The following is a 20,235-nucleotide window of genomic DNA, read 5'->3' as shown; positions in this document are numbered from 1 at the left end:
ATGTAAATTAGACATACCGACATTGCAAATGAAGCAGGGATTTAAATCTCCCGCGATTCATTTGAATAAAAATGGCCACCGCATTTTGCTAAGTCAGCAGTTTGTCAGTTCACCCTCAATCTCCTGTAACACCCAAACTCTCTCCCGTGGCCCATGCTCCCTCCTGCATTCTAACCCCCTGCCACGTGTTCAGTCCAGAACTCCTTCCCACACGCCAAACCTTTTGGCCCAGCTCAGAGCCTGCATCGCTTTCCTAAGCCCGTGCCCCATCTCGGTTGGGCTGAGTGAGTGATGTGAGAAGAATGGATGGAGTGAGCGAGAGCAGGACCCTGAAAAAGGAGTGAGGCCTCAGAAAAGGGGTGGAACAGGATAAGAGTGTTTGGATTTGTGTAATTAGATAATTGGCAAAGCTGTCAGGATTGTGAGTGGGAGCCATGCCCCCAAAGCTTTCCACAGTGAGGAGGAGCAGGAGTCACTACCTTAAGAGGCAGCAGGGAAGATTTTGGGGTTGGCTGCCACTTGCTGATGGTACACACAGTGCAGATGTCCCCTGCACATGCAATGCCAGGAAGGGCAGGGAAGGCCCAGGTCAAGAACCAGAGAGAAGAGGAGGTGGAGCAGCAGGATTCCTGGTTCAGCAAAGCTGGTGGAGGGTAGATTTCCAACATCTGAGTGAGCAGGAGCTGCCTCCCACCTGTCAGCTTGTTCCCTGCTCCAGGCAAGGAATTCAGAAGGTGGGTGGTTTACAGATATCAGAGGGATGAGGTTCTGGAACAGACTCCCAATAGGTGTTGTGGAGGAAAACAATTTAAAGAGGGAGCTGGACATATTAATGAGTGCAACTGTATGACATGAATGCTTCTCATCAGAGGGAGACAAGTTAAACAGCTCTGGGTCTCACTTCCATTTTATATTTTATGTTTCTGAAAACCCATGCTTCAAGACATCAACTGGCCATCTAGAGGAATCAGGAATGGATTTTCCCCACCCTCCAACATAACCTGTGAGTTTTAAAAACAAACTCCTTCCTCTGAAGAATCAGAAAACCATGGCTGGAGATGGGACACTGGATGGGGAAGGGCAAGGCTCTGAAATGGCCCCCGAGCATTCTCTTTCAGTTGCTTTATTGTCTGTTATTGTCCTCATGCTTAGGGTCAAAATGATTATTATATGTGGGGTCAGGAAGGAATTTTCCCCCAGGTCAGACTGGCAGCGATCATGGGATATTTCATCTTCTATAGCGTGAGGATGCAGGTTACTTGCTAGAATAATCTGGCTATATCTCACTAAATTATGTTCTAACCATTGTGGGGCCTTGGGGACTGGTGAAAATCAGTCTCTTCTATTTTCTGCCTGATGCATGTAATAGTCTAGTCTCCTCTGAGCTGTAATACTTTTGTCTAATTTCCATTGTTGGGTTTGTTGTAAGGGTGCAGAAAGGTGCTGGTGGTTGTGATATACAAGAGGTCAGACAAGATCATCTGATGATACCTTCTGGCCTTAAACTCTATGACACCAATTATGGATAATTTCTGACTCACACATTTTGGTTCACTTATTTTTGGTCTCATGCAATCTTGTTTGCTAAGCATGCTGGCAACACAATTCCAGTAGGCTTTTCCTGGGAACTAATTTGCTCTTTCTTTCTCCCTTTTGCACCTTTCCCCACTAACATTCATTATTATAAGACAGTGTTTCTCACACTTAGGTCTGCAGACCCTTGAGAGGTCTGCGAGGCAACCTCCAGAGGTTCTCTCTCCTTCCCTCCCTGTGCTTCCTGGGTCCGATGGCCCAGAGCTAAAGCAAGCTTACGTCCTCTGGTTCCACACAGCTCCTGGAAGTGGCCTCCAGGAGACTATGGCTCCTACACATATGGGAAGCGCCACATACTGCTCTGCTCAAATGCTAGCTCTACAGCTCCCATTGGCTAGGAACCACAACTAATGGGATATGCAGGAGCAGAGCCTGTGAGTGCAATGGATGCTTCACTTGCCACTCATGCACGTAAGGGCTGCAGGGAACTAGTGGCCATTTCTTGGGAGCTTTGGCCAAGCATTGTTGGCACCTTGAGCCCTCTCCTGCACCCCAAACCACTCATCCCTGAGCCTGCACCCTCACCTGGAGCCATCACCCCCTTCTGAATGCCAATCCCCACCCTCAGCCTGGTGAAAATAAGTGAGGTTGGAGGAGACAGAGTAACAGAGGGAGGAGGAATGGAGCAAGCAGGCGTAGGGCCTCAGAGAAGGGGTGGGTTAGGGACAGGGCCTTGGTGAAAGGGTGGGGCAGGGGCCCCTGAAAAAAATTAAATCAAAATGGGGGCGGGGTTGCAATTGCTAAAGTTTGAGAATTGCTGTTATAAGTTATTGAGACTTCTTATGAACTTTCACTTTCACTATCATTAGGGTAAAGCTGTTGGTACAGTTATTACAACAAGTCTCCCACCTCTCCCTTTTCTGTCAGAGTTGATCAGCTCTGACAAAGATATTGCCTTTTGATAATAATCTCTTTATTGACACAGGGAGCATTGAAAAAATCTTCGTTTTAGAAAACTCAGTTAATGGCTAGCCATTCACAGTCTGGTTGTGTCTACACTGCATCCCTTTTCTGGAAAAGGGATGCAGATTAGACACTTTGGAATAGCAAAATCCGCGGGGGATTTAAATATCCCCCGCGGTATTTGCATTAACATGGCTACCGCTTTTTTCCGGCTTGGGGATAAGCCGGAGAAAAGAGGCAGTCTAGACGTGATTCTCCGGAAAATAAACCCTTTTCCGGAGGATCTTTTATTCCTACTTTCCGGAAAAGGGGTGCAGTGTAGACACAGCCTCTTTGTTTAATCCTAAACAGATAGTGTCAAATTTGCAGATGAATTGTAGCTCTGCAGTTTCTCTTTGAAGTCTGTTTTTAAAGTTTTTTTGTGAATGGCTAGCCAACTACAAAAGCAGTTTCTCCTCTCTTGCTGTTCACACCTCCACATCAGCTTCTAGAAGGGGGCCTCATCCTGCTTGCCTGAATTGACCTTGTTATCTCAAACCTTACTCTTGATAGGAACTCTTTTCTTATGCCTGTATATTTATACCTGCCTCTGGAATTTCCAATACATGCATCTGACGAAGTGGGTCTTTGCCCATGAAAGCTTATGCTCCAATAAATCTATTAGTCTAGTAGGTGCCACAAGACTTCTCGTTGTTTTTGCAGATTCAGACTAACATGGCTATACCTCTGATACTTGCCTTTAATTTTGTTGACTGATTTTAAAAAAAAGACTGTTTAAATGTCATTTTAAAATCAATTTTGCACAATTTTAGCCATTACACTTACTTATTTGAGCTGAAACTGTATGCTCAAGCAGTTGATGATTTTGAAAGTGTATTCGCTGTTCATGTAAATTTTATGCACATAAATGTTACCTGCAATAGCACATTAATTACTAATGCACCCGTGCAAAAACTATACATGCAGAGATGTTATGTACTAGTGCACATACAAAACCTTCTCTATCAGATAAGATCTTTTCACCAGAAGCAAGATGTTTCTGTAGTCTGTAAAGGAGAAGGATTTATATGCAGCTGAACATAAATATTACGTGCCATTTATGTGCAGCAGCTGGCACATAACCCCGAAGAGTTACTGATGGAAAAAAAATCTTTGTCAGCTGCTGCACTTTTACCTCTGTGTGTCAGCCACTGCCCATCCCTCATTCTCCTGCCTCATCAGTCAATTCTCCACCTTCATTTAGGCATTAAAACTCTCGAGAAATGAACACATCTAAACCTCTGTTGTTCAGTCAGGGTTATAACACAACAAGTATACCAGTCACAACCCAGAGAAAGCAAGGAAATGAAAAGTTCTATTCTATTCTGCACAGTTATACTGTGCTCATCACTGTAGTATCTTAAGCCACATTCCATTAACTTCCCTCTAAGCCAATGTTTCACAGAATCATAGAACACTAGAACTGAAAGGGACCTCAAGAGGTCATCGAGTCCAGTCCCCTGCCCTCATGGCAGGACCTAATACTGTCTACACCATCCCTGACAGATGTCTGTGTAACCTGTTCTTAAATATCTCCAGTGATGAAGATTTCACAACTTTTCTATGCAGTTTATTCCAGTGTTTAACCATCACGAAAAAAAGGAAGTTTTTCCTAATGTCCAACCTAAACCTCCCTTGCTGCAGTTTAAGCCCATTGCTTCTTGTCCTATCATCAGATGCCAAAGGGAACAATTTTTCTCCCTCCTCCTTGTGACACCCTTTTAGATACCTGAAAACCGTTATCATGTCCCCTCTCAGTTGTCTCCTTTCCAAACTAAACAAGCCCAGTTCTTTCAGTCTTCCTTCATAGGTCATGTTCTCTAGACCTATAATCATTCTTGTTGCTCTTCTTTGGACCTTCTCCAATTTCTCCACATCTTTCTTGAAATGTGGTGCCCAGAACTGGACACAATACTCCAATTGAGGCCTAATCAGTCAGAGTAGGACAGAAGAATGACTTTTCGTGTCTTGCTCACAACACTTCCGTTAATGCATCCCAGAATCATGTTTACTTTTTTTGTAACAGCGTCACTCTGTTGACTCATATTTAGCTTGTGGTCCACTATGACACCTAGATCCCTTTCTTCAGTACTCCTTCCTAGACAGTCGCTTCCCATTCGATATGTGTGAAACTGATTGTTCCTTCCTAAGTGGAGTACTTTGCATTTGTCCTTATTAAGCTTCATCCTATTTACCTCAGACCATTTCTCCAGTTTATCCAGGTCATTTTGAATTATGACCCTATCCTCCAAAGCAGTTGCAATCTCTCCCAGCTTGGCATCATCTGCAAACTTAATAAGAGTACTCTCTATGCCAATATCTAAATTGTTGATGAAGATATTGAAGAGAACCAGTCCCAAAATAGACTACTGCAGAACCCACTTGTTATGCCCTTCCAGGAGATTGTGAACCGTTAATAACTACTCTCCGAGAATGGTTATCCAGCCAGTTATGCACCCACTTTAGCAGCCCCATCTAAGTTGTATTTGCCTAGTTTATTGATAAGAAGATAATATGAAAGCACTTTGAAAAACCTTCTAACTGGCTTCTCTGGTATGTTTATTTACTGGCTCCATGGCCATGGAGCCTCGCGATTCCCCTTGGCTGCAAAAGGCAAACTGCAACAAATGTGAGCTGCGAGGCTCCATGGCTGTGGAGCTGGTAAGTAAATGGAGCTGCCAGATAGCAGGTTTCTCAATGTGATTTCACAGACCACCTTGAGAAACATTGTCCTAAGCATACACCTTACCATTACCACAAAAACTACTTGCCTCAGATCATGTACGGTAAGTCTCCCTCTCAGAACTTCCTTTATCAAACTCCTCACAGCCCAAAATACCATTATGTCAAGCATTTATAATGAACAGTACTGTAAGTGGTAATTTGGTAAAGAGGTATTGTGAACACATAGGCTACGTCTAGACTGGCCCCAAATTCCGGAAAAGGGATGCGAAGCAGGTAAGTCAGCATAGGGAAATCCGCGGGGGATTTAAATATCCCCCGCAGGATTTAAATAAACATGTCCGCCGCTTTTTTTCCGGCTTGGGGAAAAGCCGGAAAAAAAGCGTCTAGACTGGCTCAATCCTCTGGAATAAAGCCCTTTTCCGGAGGATCTCTTATTCCTACTTGAAAGGGCTTTATTCTGGAGGATTGCGCCAGTCTAGACGCTTTTTTTCTGGCTTTTCCCCAAGCCGGAAAAAAAGCGGCGGACATGTTTATTTAAATCCGCGGGGGATATTTAAATCCCCCGCGGATTTCCCTATGCTGACTTACCTGCTTTGCATCCCTTTTCCGGAATTTGGGGCCAGTCTAGACGTAGCCACAGTGTTCTGATTGTACTGCCAGTGGTGTATGGTAATTATGGGAATGGTACGTGGCTGTGGGTGGAGAAATACCGCTAAGGGATTTCAAGGTCATTTTCATGTTTTTGTGAGTTTGTGTCAGGTATGCTGTTTGTGTAATAACACTAGCTGCTTGGTAATTATGTTAATTGTATATTATATTGTGTATGTACATATAAATATATATATGTACACACTCATATATATCATTTGTATATGACTAATATCAATACACACATACTCAAATCGTAATACAATTTGCACCAAACAGAAAACCTTGACATTTTTACATCAATTAAAATACACTTTCAGGATTAATCTCTTCCAATTTTAATAACTGTTCTTGAAAACACATTATATTTTATCAATAACAGATACTTAACGCAGACATAAAAGCAACAAAGCAGGAATTATATAACAAGAAAGGTAAAAATAAAAAAATACTAGTATTAATGACATTTAGCACTTTGACTTATGTGTAAATTGTACATTTTCATTAATTCAATAAAATTACAGTGGCCAGCCTCAGTTTTGTTTATCTTTATGGCTGGTTTTCATATAGCTACAGAACACTTTTTCTACCACTTATTTTAATTGCCCCCCAAAATATGAGATCGGTGAGGAGTTTGGTCAGTTGGGCACGTGAGCATTACTATTTAAAATTACTTAAATTAAATTTAAAGGCCATTTTTAGAATATTTGGTAGAAATAAAGCTTGTCTGTCATTGACCAGATGGGAAGTTATTATGTTGCAATATACTATATACACCAGTTCTTGGCTCTTTAAGCCTCTTGCAAATTGAAATGTACAGTGGTGTGACTCACTCAGAGGAAAAATAAAATGTTGCAGACATTCCCTACAGCCACTAAGCTCACACCAATAAATGCACTGAGAAGTTTTTGCATTGGACATATGGAGAGGCATATGTTCTCTCATCCTCCCAGCTCATGTAGCCATGAGCATAGCACTAGCCTCATAAAAAGAGACTAAAGGTAAACTATATATAAATATCATATATTTAAATTTTCAGTTTTTTAATAATGGAAGAAAAGAGACGAGTGATGATTTGCAAGTAGTAGAGTTATAAGTCCATAAAACAAATCACTAAAAGAACATAAATATTCATTAAAACTAGTCACTAAGTAGTTTTATAAACAAATTTGTTATTTTTGTTGGAATGTAGCATGAAAAACCAAAGTGTAAAATTGAACCTTCTATTAGACAAGCAGAAGTTAACAATGATTATTTTTAAGAAATACAAAACAAAAAATTTAAAGTCAAAGAAACATAGTATAAATGTATGTGTACATGTATCTAGAATACCTAAAATAGTAAGCTTTCTTCTACCACAGGTTACCTCTAAACATAACACATTACTATCAGATTTATACAATTTCTCAATTTTTCGTATCTAACTCCAGTATAGATATAAGCCACCATAAGCTTAGCACTGCATCGTCCCCTTCTGCCTGAGGGGCCATCCCCTCTGGCTGGCCTGGCAATCCTGTTGGCTTCCTTGGCTGGGGGAGACCAGAGTTTCTGGCCCAGCAAGACAGCACAGTGGAGTGCCCCAAAGGACAAGTAGGCAGGCTCAGGGGCATGGCCAGCACCCAAGGGGATCCCTGTGATGCAACCCATCACAGTAACTTCTAGCAACTCCAGCATGGATCAGGGTCCCACTTGTTTTCAACTTTGCTATGAATAAGAACACAGCTCTATTTTCAAGATGACCCATAAGAGGATTAATAAGCAGGATGCTTTAATACTACAGTCAGGGCCATTCTCAGGCATGTGCAGAATAAGCAGCTACCTGGGATACCACTAAATTTGGGGTACTACTGTGCCCCAAATTAATGAGTGTCCTATGTTGCATATCCTTAGTGCTGGCTGAGGGCAATGCCAGCTCAAGCAGCCCCAATCTCCTACCCCCCAGCTTTTGCTCTGTCTCTTGCTCCTGGAGGCCCAGTTCCATGACCTTTTGACTCCTGCTCCACCTCCTGGTCCTGGCGGCCCAACCCTTCACCCTCAGGCCCCTCGCTCCACCTCCCAAACCCAGTAGCCCAATCCCACAGCCTCCCAATCTGCCTCTTGGCCCCAGCAGCCCAATCCTCCAGCTTTTTACCCGCTGCTTCATTTCCCGACCCTGAAGGTCCATACCATCAGACCCTTACTCTGCCTCCCAGCCCTGACAGCCTTAACCCTCAGTTTCCAGGTCCTCTGCTCTGTCTCCCAGCCCCAGGGGATGAAATCCTCAGCACCCACGATTCCAGCGGCGCCAATACTCTGGCCCCACGCCCTGCACCACTCTCCCTTCTGCCTGTTCCCCCAACAGTTTCCCTGCCTTGTTTCTACTCCTGCAGCCCAGAGCACAACTCCGTTTCCCCACACAGAGTTGCTGACCCACTTCATGGCAGGAGATGGGGGTTCAGGTGCTTGGGTTGAGTTGGGCACCAGAAGTCATAACGATGGCCCTGACTACAGTTTTCTAGTCTAGTCTAGTAATTTGAATACTTTTTAAAAAACTTTATTATTCACACTTTATATATGATATTGGAAAGAAGAAAACTTCCAAATGTAAATATACTGGGCAAAATATTGACAGTAAAATTGAGAATTCTTTGTCCCTTCTACTAATCAGTGTCGCACAGGATTTTGTGAGTAGGTGAAAATGTTGTTGCCAAGGATAAGTACTAAGTGTTTTTAGAGTCTAGCCATATGGATTATCTCCATGTAGACAGCATGGCCATGCTGTTTGTGGGGAATTCTGCCCTCTTCTTAACTTCCATATCCTGTGCAGACCTGCCATGGAATTCACTTCCTCAGTGTATAGGAGAGATGCAGACTCCCACTATTTTATTATTTTTATCCCACACAATGACAATACATAAGTCCTTAGTACTGTTACAGAAACTTTAAGCCACTCCTCAAGCAAAGCTGCTCTAAAGACCATGTGTAAAATCCTGATCCCAATGCAGGTAGTGAGAATTTTTCTGCTGACTGAAATGGGCCATGTAAGGGACCGCAGGAGGAGTTCCCTTACACAAGAGGAATCCATGAGTAGAGTACGAGACAATAATAGCTGCTACCCTACACTCCCTTTCTTGCTGAAAGCAGTGCAAGGTGTGATAAGGACATCTCTTTACCCTGGTGATCTATGTCATAAGTTACATTCTAGGAACTGGCCCAGTAAGAGGAGATCACAACAATGGTGATCTTGGCCATGGTCTTCACCACAGCAGGCCCTTCCATGTTAGCATAAAGTATTTTAAGAATCGAACCAGATTCCTTTGTCTTTTATTTATTGTGTTTTAGACATAATATATACATATATAAATATACAGATTTGCAAACATCTAAATTATGAAAAATGAACTAAAATATCCTTTTGGGGGGCCAATATGGGGAAAGAGGCAAAAGGATTGGGAGAGGATCAACAATGGGTGTGTAAGTATGTTGGAAACAAAATTAGAAATGAAATGACAGCACAGCTTGGAACATATGCTGTGTGATACTTGTCATTATATGCAGTGAAAGAGAAATTATTCATTTGCTTTTAAACATGTAGCAAGTTCCCTAAAATCAAATATAACCAATCAGTAGAAAATACTGGCATATTTTTCAAATTGTTATTTAACTATCAAACTTACTTTTTGGAGCTAGCCTTCTTAAGTGCCTCCTAAATTATACTATGAAAATCACACCTGTGCTGAATTACATACTTGTCAACTACTGCATATTTATATTTTAATTAAAACATTAAACATTGAAAATAATTCAGATATCAAACATAACATAAATACACAACTAAAGAGTTAAAAATGCACTTACAGATCATGGACATTTAAACAGAATAGTTTTCATCAGATAAAACTTACTTGACAAATTCAGAAAAGTGCTTATATATGGTATCAACTGAATTTTAACTACAATATTTATCTAGAAACACTATCAGCACAATCTCACAACAATATCTAACTCGAAGTAGTCTCTGGAGTTTTTTCTTATTTATGTTAACTAGAAATACTCACATAAGTAAAGATGGACAAAATGGTGTTATGCAAGATAGCCAGTATAGCGGGTGACTGATACTTGGTTTGGAGAAATCTGATGGAAGCTCACCAAAACCATTCTGAAATGTCCTGGAAAAATAAATAGTTTTGAGTTTAAAAAATCTAAAAATATCTTTAAGAACAAATATGAAACACGAGAACTAAAAACTTTGTTTCAAAATTATTTGTGTGCTTCTATTTGATCAGATGTGAAGTTGAAAAAATATTTTATTTCTTACATACTCGTGCATTTTTCACAGTTGTGTTTAATACATAATTGTCTCTATAATACAGGCAGTTTAACACTCTGATTTTGTTATATAGTTATTCTTAAATAGTCTCTTTTCAACATAAGATTATGGGTTGAAAGTTGGTTAAAAACCCAACTAAGTAATTTTTTTGTCAATTGTTTCCCTTACCCTTGTCTTTATAGATAATCAGTAGGGCATTTTATCAAGATTATGACTCCATTCTGCAAGGCCAATATTTTCTGAGGTGATGATAACATATCTTACTAGACATGCTACCAAGATATCGACTTTGGATTAATTCAGGCAAATTTGGGGTCCAAATCTTAGGCCATGCTTTACTAGCTCAAAACAGATGGAAAATTAACTGAGACAAATAGCTACAATTCCCAATACAAGGAGAATCTCTGCTTGCTGTAAAGCTGGCATAGATGGCTCTGGGCCCCCATTCATGGTCTTCCCAAACATAGGTGACCAGATACCAAATGTAAAAAATCACTACGGAGTGAGGGGTAATAGAAGCCTGTATAAGTCAAAGCACCAAATACTGGGACTGTCCCTAAAATTGGGATATTTGGTCACCATTATAGAGAGAAAGGAGGGTGTTGCCAGATTGTAATGAGAGTCCCACTAGTGCTGGAATATATTAAAGCAGCCTTGAGACTGCATGAACACATGACTGGGGAATGAGTCCCTTTGCTTCCTCCCTTATCATAGAATTCATAGAATCATAGGGCTGGAAGAGACCTCAGGAGGTCATCAAGTCCAGCCCCCTGCCCAAAGAAGGACCAAACCCAACTCTCCTTTCCCCATCTCTCATGTGTGTCAGTGCAGCTCCAGCATACTTGACAGGATGTAGGTCCTTCTTCCCACCCCATGGCCTATATGGAATTCTCATTTGAAACTTTCACTTCCAATTTTTAATATTTCTTTTACACATACACTCTTCTGCATTTTTCTCCATCTTAAACTGTTTCTCTCTAGTCCTTGCTATTCTATAAGAAATAGGTGGGATTTTCTAAAATGACTTACGTGTACCAGATGCCTCTGAAAATCCTATTCAATGTAATCAGTACTATCTTGCAAAATCAGTCATAATAGATTCATTTTCTCTCTGAAATAACTCTATTAAGTCAAATCCTTGTTTCTAAGTGCCTTTGCACTGACCCAGAAGCCACCTTCAGCAAGAAGGGAAGATTCTCATGGGATAAGTGAATCTTTGGCTGGCATAAAACTAGCTTTATATCACCCTTAATTTAACATATGGGACAGAAGGGGGCATGCCCTAGTCAGGAGGGGCCAAACCCCGTTAGACTAATATAACTGCTACAGCTAGCTGACAATGGCCACAGAGCCCCACCCCCCTGTGGCAGCTAGGGAGCGCCAGGCTGGGGAGTCACAGCTGGGCAGGCAGAAGTAGTAGCGGGCTGGAGCCCTAGCAAGGGGCAGCAGTTCAGCATGAGACGTGTTGGGAGGGACCTCCTCTGGTCTGGCAAATTCCCTCATTCAGGACCAGTCAGGTCCCAAGGGTGCCAGATAAGGGAGGTCCAACCTGTACTTTGTTTCAAATGCTATCAAAATTTCCATATTGTCTCTCTGATTTGAACAAATGGATAATTAATAAGGGTATGTCTACACTAGCCCCCTAGTTTGATCTAGGGAGGCTAATGAGGGCGACCGAAATTGCAAATGAAGTGCGGGATTTAAATATCCCGTGCTTCATTAGCATGTTCCCAGCCGGTCACCATTTTAGAAATTGACTAGCCCGAAGTAACTGCCTGTGTCTACATGTGGCAATGAAACAGGATTCCAAATTAAAGCCCTAAATTAAACCTCATTGCAGGAGGAATACCAGCTAATTCGATTTAGGGCTTTAATTCGGAATCCTGTTTCACTGTCGCGTGTAGATGCGGGCAGTTACTTTGGGCTAGTCAATTTCTAAAATGGCGACCGGCCGGGAACATGCTAATGAAACGCGGGATATTTAAATCCCGCGTTTCATTTGCAATTTCAGTCGCCCTCATTAGCCTCCCTTGATCGAACTAGGGGGCTAGTGTAGACATACCCTCACTGAAATTATAACTACTGCTACATCACTACTGTGTGTGTATTTAAAAAAAAAACTAAAGAAATTAAAAGAAGTGAAGGCAGCCAGCACTTGGTTTCTGTTTAAGCCTCCTCTATACCACAATAGAAGCTCCCCTGCAATGCTCCAAGTCCTAGAATAATATAATATACTGTAATTCTCTAAACTGAACAGTACTGGTAGTTATCAATAACATTTATTTTTTGTATTGAGTTAAGAAGTAGGAATCCCAGTTACGAACTACTACTCCTATTACTCAATTATAGATATCTATACTTCTCCTCCTAATCCAGAAAGAAGGATCACTCTTCCCTCTAAGTTAGTAGCTCTCAGCCTTTGCAGACTACTGTACCTCTTTCAGGAATCCGATTTGTCTTGTACATCCGAAGTTATATCTCATTTAAAACTACTTACAAAATCAGACATAAAAATACAAAAGTATTACAGCACACTACTACTGAAAAATACTTGTTTTCCATATAATTATGAAATAAACCAATTGTAATATAAATATTTTACTTACATTTCAGTGCATAGTGTATAGAGCAGCATAAACAAATAATTTGCTGTATAACGTTTTAGCTTGCCCTGACTTTTCTAGTATTTTTATGTAGCCTGTTTTAAAACTAGACAAATAGCTAGATAAGTTGATGGACCCCAGAAAACCTCTCTGTATCCCTAAGGATACCCTTGGTTGAAAACCACTGCTTGGTTGAAAACCACTGCTCTTGTTTAGCATATTTTATAGATTTGGGTGGTTTGGTTTGTTTAAATTCTATTAAAATTCCTTTTCCCAATCGCCTACAGAAAGTTTAGAGGTGCACATATAATGTAGATAAATTAACTCCTTGGTTTTTAGTGATTCCACGCTCACTTTTTAAATACAATTCCATTGAGAGAAGTGAATCATATCCCTCATTTTGAATTTCTTAAGACGAAGGGGGAATTACATCAATTAAGGCCTAATCTTACTCCAAAAAATAATCAATGAGAGTTTTGCCACTGACTATAATGTGAGCATAATCAAGCAGCTTTGAGTGGAACTGGTGTTATATACCAAGCCAGATACACAACAAAACAGTAAAGGATCATTATAACAGTAACATTTAAGCTTCCTCAGTAACATAAATGTAGTCTTCTGAAGGCTAAAGAGAAGACTGTAAAGCAGATAAAGGGAAATACAAATATTTTCGCAAGGAAACCATAGGAGTTTGAAAATGTTGGCATTGTCGAGGACAATAGTTTACTCTTTGTAACTGTATACTGAAATATATATATATTTTCTAATTTAGCCAAAAGACTGCTACAACTCTTGAAGACTCTGTTGTAACTGGAAATAGTAATTATGTATATTGATGAAAACAGGATTTCTGAATGGAAATCATGATTGATAAAGTCTGCATAGTAATAAGAGGCCATGTTTTCTTTGCTGATAGTATATGAGCTGTTGGGGAGATTTTTGGAATACAGCAGTTTGTTAAATACAGTCCTTCAGAGCCCTTTTAATGTCAAGCAGGTGGCACAGACTTTGGATTCTGAGTTATGAGGTTGGGGAGAGCAAACATATAGGCAGATTTCAAAACTGATGTGGAAACCCATGATTGCTTTATAGAAGCTCGTTGTCTAAATGTAACATCATCTTTAAATATTATAAAGAATGAAGTGTCTGCTAATAATGCAATAATCCTTTGGTGCCAGCAGTTCTCAGTGTCCACTGCTGGTAATGTAATTCTTGCCAGAAAGAAAATGTAACTCTGTGCCAGACAGTTTAATTCAACTGCTCTTCTGACAGAAGTATAGTAATATCTAGTAGAAAAGTTGTTTTGACTATAAGATATATTAAGGCAGCTGCCTATAGTCTCTAAGCGGTGGATAGCATCTGTGAAAGTATATAATACCACAGCAAGATCCCAAGTTACAGTAGTTTTATTCTTCCTTAGAGTATGACAAGGTGAGAATTGATCTTGCAAGCTTCAATGCAGGTGTGAAATGATGAGATGCCTACAAGATACTAATGGTGTTTCCTTGTAGATTTTGAAGGACTTGGTAAGATAAACAATTTAGAATTATGGATAATATGCAGTTGTAGTTGTAACTTGTTTTTCTTAAAAAAATAGAAAACTTCCAACTGCTAAAACGAACGGCAATTCTTTTTTATTTATCATATTGGACAATGAAGAAAAGAAAAGAAAAGAAAAGAAAAGAAAAGAAAAGAAAAGAAAAGAAAAGAAAAGAAAAGAAAAGAAAAGAAAAGAAAAGAAAAGAAAAGAAAAGAAAAGAAAAGATCTCTAAATACTCCTTTCAGCAATTATGCTATCATCATGAATTTTTAATTTGTAAGGACATCTTCTGATGTCTAATACACGATCATATGAAGGGGGGAAATTAGACCTTTTTAATCAACTTCAACAACAGAGAGAACCGTTGACTCTTTATCAGCATGAGACAAGTGAAAACCATTCTGTTCTGCTTTGAGCTATCCTAAGTATATGACAGAGGGCAGTCTGTTTTGAGGGATGAAGTGGGACTTTAGTTGTGCATAGGTCTCGTGCTGGCCTTCTGAATAGGTGAGAATTTTACTCTGTAAGCAAAGGAGGGAATTAAAGGTACAATTGAATCCAGTTATCCACTGCCCTATGAAGATATACATATTGCCAAGGGTTGCTAAAAGCAAATTCTTGTCATGTGTGAAAAATGTGAAGGGATTTCTACATATCTGAGGGTTTCAAAACATCATGAGACTGTTTAGCTGAATATAACACTTCCCTGATGTGGTTTATGGATATAAGTGCAAATCCCAGCTCTCCAAGGAAATACAGATGGTTATTACTATCACTTGGGTATGGTATGTTAGATACATCATTTTGTCAAATTGTTCACATTTAATTGCTGTGACGTGACTTGGCCACTTTGTAACACGGGAGGACTCACTGGAATCTACTTTAGAAGCAGGCAGGTTGCTCTGTATTTGGGCTTGTTTACATTCTAAGAGAGTAATCCATGAAGAATGATCTGTGCTTGGAACTAGTTTTAGTATAGCAATAGTTGGAGACTCAGAAGGGAGAGAACAAAACTTTCCTTCTGTGGCTGCTACATTGACAGAAGTGCTCTTTTAACCAGATCCTTTTGAAATGAAGCTAATGAACTGGATAAGAGTTTGATAGAGTTCATTTAAATGACATTCTACTCTATGCTGAAAATATAATTTATAAATTTTGCATTTTGTGGTAAACTGCACAATGGTAAAGGTGTTCTTAAAACCACAAACTTTGGTTCAATCCTGCAAATTGCTGAGTGCCCTCCAAGAAGTGCTGAATGACCACAATAACTTTTGAAGACTGAATGGTTTACCATAAAGGACAAAATTCTGTGATGTATGGTTTGAAAACCATAAGTCTCTATGTGGGAGGAGGGGGGTTTGTATTAATTTGATTGTCTGATAGATTTTGTACTTTTAAAAACAATTGCAAACAGGTGTCCAGAAATCCAGTTTGTAGTTATAGTATTTCCTGTTGTTTTAAAAAAAGCAGACTAAATAAACAAATTTCATCATATGGCATCCTTTTGACAGCCACATGGCTCATCAGTAGGTTTGGAACCCTGAGATTCACTGCACAGACCTCTGCTACTTGAGCTAGTGGAATATGTGGTAGCATCAGGAGTCATCCTCTACAGTTGGACAAGCATTGAAAGTCGAAGAGACACACCGTTTGCAAGCAGGTTTCACAGATATTTGCTGACAGCAGAGGAATGGTGAACCTCAGGAATCGTATATTCTATTCCAGGCTCTGGAGGGGAGTGCACTCCAGTTGGGCAAAGATTCTTCTGCCAGTTTCTGTCAAGCCTGGCCTTTTCTGCCTCATACCTTGCCTAATTTGTCCCTGTTACAAGCCTTTAGTCCCAATTTCCACTCCTCAGGCATCTCATCCTAATCCCAGTTTCTTTGCCCAGTCAATCCTAATCTCCTCTGGGTTCTTTTCCTAATTACAATTTTCCCTGAACCTCCATTTTCTTCCTCCCCCTCAACTCAACCCCAGTCTCCTTTCTGAGCTAGTCACAGATCCCTTCAAACAGTTTCTTGTGTTAACCATCCCTCTCCTCCCCTGTCATTGCAACTGGATCCTAGTCTGATCCTTTGGGTTTCTCACACAGTCCCAGTCTTTTTTCCAGTTCTGCTTCCCAGTCTCTTTGCCAGTCCCTTCAAGTTGCTTGTCCGATCTGTCTCTCTTCCCCACATGTTGCTAGTCCCAATCTCCTTCTGCTGACAGTCCCAATCACCAGGGCCGATTTTCACCTTATGCACCCTTAGACACAGCATTTTCAGCACCCCCTGCCTACAACTGACCTTTGTGGGGTTTTTTAAATTAAACTTTGAACCCACTTTTAACTTTTAGGTGCCCCTAAAATACCAGTATCTCTGCTACAACTCTTGAAGAATCTGTCGTAATTGGAAATAGCAATTATTTATATTGATGAAAACAGGATTCCTGAATGGAAATCATGATTGATAAAGTCTGCATAGTAATAAGAGGCCATGTTCTTTTGTGCCTAACTGGAAATTCAGCCACGTCAGTCTCTATCTCTCCAACCTATTTGTTGTCTGGTGGCAGCCAACCGGATCCCAACCTCCCCACTGTTTACTTCATTGATTCCCATCCCGCATTTTCTACCTTCATGGCCCCCAGTCTCAGAGTTTCAGCTGAATCAGTTCCAGATGGGTCACTCTCTATCTCTAGGGGTATGTCTACACTTGCACCCTCTTTTGAGAGACGGATGCAAATGAAGACATTTGAAATTGCAAATGAAGCCGGGATTTAAATATCCTGTGCTTCATTTGCATAATCACGTTATGGCGCTATTTTGAAATAATAGATGCTGTTAAGACACGGTTATTTTGAGAGAAAACCCTTCTCTCAAAATAACCCTTATTCCTCATAAAATGAGGTTTAACAGTTATTTTGGAAGAAGGGTGTTCTCCCAAAATAACCACATCTACACCGCGTTTTGTATTTCGAAATAGCGCTATAACGCGATTATGCAAATGAAGCGTGGGATATTTAAATCCCAGCTTCATTTGAAATTTCGATTGTCTTCTTTTGCATCCCTCTCTTGAAAAAGGGTGCAAGTGTAGACAAACCCACAGTTTCCTTGCCCAGACAATCCTAGTATTTTCATTATTTTTCCTGGCACAGATGTTAAGATGACTGATCTGTATTTCTCTCGGCTGTCCTTATTTTCTGTTTTATAGATGGATGCTATATTTGGCCTTTTCTAGTCTTCCAGAATCTATCCAAATTTCCATGTCTTTTCAAAGCTTGCTAAAGGCTCAGATATCTCCTCACTCAGCTCCTTCGATATTCTAGGATGCATTTCAGAAGGCCCTGGTGACTTGAAGACATCTACCTTGTCTAAGTAATTTTTAACTTATTCTTTCTACCATAGCTTCTGAACCTACTCCCATTTTCACTGCTATTTACTATGTTGGGTGCTTAGTCACAACCAGTCTCATTGGTGAAAATTGAAGGGGGGTTAGGAATAGCTCAGTGGTTTTCACATTGGCCTGCTAAACTCAGAGTTGTGAGCTCAATCCTTAAGGGGGCCCATTTAGGGATCTGGGGTAAAAAAAATCTGTCAGGGATGGTACTTGGCCCTGCCATGAGAGCAGAAGACTGAACTCAAGGTCCCTTCCAGGTCTATGAGATAGGCATATCTCCATATTATTATTTAAACAAAGAAGTTATTAAGCACTTATGCCTGGGTGGGCAATAATTTTAGAAGGGGAGGATATGTCACAAATTTCTGAAGTGACCCTGGACTGTCCTAGAATGGGCAGGGCCTTGGGTGGAAGGGGCAGGGTTAGGACAATAGTAAATAGTAAAACCTTTTTTCATCTTGTGAAGTATGTACTCTTCATTGACTAGCAAAATGAGCAAATTTAATAAACAAACTCAACATGTTAACTTTTTATGTAATCTTGACTGTAATTAGTGGGTTAAATTTATCAAGAGTGTCACTAAAAATATATAAACACAAGGATCCACAACAAATTAGCAGGGCTGTGTTATGTCTCTCCCATTGGAGAGACAATCATGAGTGATTGGCACTCAACCATTGTATGTCTATTTGGGACAAAAGGATATGATCTACCTGAGAGAAGACATTTCTTCCTTTTGCTGAAGTGATGGTGGATTTTGGAAGAAATGGAAAATCACCAAAAGGCAGAACAAAAAAAGCAGGTGACCCCAGCAGGAGTTTATAAATGGAATCACATGGGGGAAATGGGTAAGAGAGGAGCCATTTTGCACCAGATTAAGACAGGGACAGGATGTGTAGGGCAGGAAAGAATGAAGTCACAGAAACTAGGTAAGGGCTCCATAGAACACTAGACCTGGAAGGGACCTCGAGAGGTCATCGAGTCCAGTCCTCTGCCTTCATGGCAGGACCCAGTACTGCAACAGCCTTCATGAGGAGGGAATATATACCTTGCCTCCCTTGTACTCCCTTCCGCTTTATTTGTTAAGAGCATAAATCTATTAGATTGAACAAAGTGTGTGTATTGACTGTCTGGGTATGTCTATGCTACAGAGTTTTGTTGAGAAAATGGCCATTTTTCCGACAAAACCTGAGTTATGTCCACACTGCAATCACATTCTTCTGAAAATAAACTGAAAGAACAGAGGGGTTTTTCCGGTGTTGGTAATCCTCTTTCTATGAAGAAGAAGCCTTTTTCCGAAAGAACTCTTTCAGAAAAAGGCATGTGTGGACAAGAAAGAGGGAGTTCTTTTGAAAGAAGAGGAAAGAGGAAAAAGTACAGGTGCCTGGTGGCCACTCCATCCATAATAATCACAGTTTACATGCGAGATAGCATCCATTCAGTATGGATGCTATCTTCCGAAAAAGCAAATGGCTTTTCCGATGTGCTTTGGCAATGTGGACTCTCTCTTTCGGAAGAAGTTTTTTTGGAAGATCTCTTCTGAAAAGAGCCTTCAGTCTGGATATAGCCTCTCACAACTACTACATGATTCTGAGAGAGTTAAACTGTAAGCCAGAAGCTTTAGGCAGGAGTTCTGGGAGTGGGGAGTCTGAAGGATTAGCAATGCATTCAGAAGGGCTAGATGTCTGGCAGCTAAGGGTCTAGTATGCAAAGTGCAGGGATGCCACATGGAAAGTCTGCACTGCGACAGATAGCCTAGGACCCTAAGATGGGGTATTGGCTGAATTTCCTGCAGGCTCTATGGGTTGCAGATCTCCAGAGCACAAAGGTTCAGATTCCCCACACCTAGGCTGTGTCTAGACTACATGCCTCTGTCGGCAGAGGCATGTAGATTAGACACATAGGCAAAGGCAAATGAAGCCGCGATTTAAATGATCGCGGCTTCATTTACATTTACATGGCTGCCGCGCTGAGCCGACAAACAGCTGACCAGCTGTTTGTCGGCTCGCGCGCTAGTCTGGACGCTCCCCTGCCGACATCAAAGCCCTTTGTCGGCAGCCCCGTTATTCCTCGTGGAATGAGGTTTACCAGGGCTGTCGACAAAGGGCTTTGATGTCGGCAGGGGGAACGTCCAGACTAGCGCGCGAGCCGACAAACAGCTGATCAGCTGTTTGTCGGCTCAGCGCGGCAGCCATGTAAATGTAAATGAAGCCGCGATCATTTAAATCGCGGCTTCATTTGCCTTTGCCAAAAAAACAAATCTACATGCCTCTGCCGACAGAGGCATGTAGTTTAGACGTACCCCTAGTGATTGGTTAAGTAGGATCTTTTATTTCTAAAAGTTTTTGATCTAAAGGAAATCGGTTTACTATACTGAAATTTGTTACATGACTCAAACATGTGAGGTTTTGCGATTCTGAAACCCAGTATGTAAATTTTAATATGCAGGTTAATCCTTCACATTCTTTATTGATTCTTTCTGTTAGAGTTCTTGAATTTTTCCCATTAGTAACAACTCTCTCCTCCTATTCTTTCCCATAG

General features: G+C 40.8%; 1 protein-coding gene across 14 annotated transcripts in view; it reads right to left on the bottom strand.

Annotated features, from left to right (window-relative positions):
- KIAA0825 (KIAA0825 ortholog) overlaps positions 1 to 20,235 on the bottom strand; it is a 380,197-nt gene that overhangs the window by 210,988 nt on the left and 148,974 nt on the right. For all 14 annotated transcript variants that reach the window (XM_075932130.1, XM_075932131.1, XM_075932132.1 and 11 more), the window contains one exon: positions 9,906 to 10,016. In XM_075932130.1, coding sequence (XP_075788245.1) covers positions 9,906 to 10,016 — 111 coding nt within the window. The remainder of the gene's footprint in view (positions 1 to 9,905; positions 10,017 to 20,235) is intronic.

Source organism: Pelodiscus sinensis, chromosome 6 (assembly GCF_049634645.1).
Source record: "Pelodiscus sinensis isolate JC-2024 chromosome 6, ASM4963464v1, whole genome shotgun sequence".
Taxonomy (NCBI): Eukaryota; Metazoa; Chordata; order Testudines; family Trionychidae; genus Pelodiscus; species Pelodiscus sinensis.
Note: the sequence above shows the minus strand (reverse complement) of the source record. Positions and strands in the feature narration are given on the sequence as shown.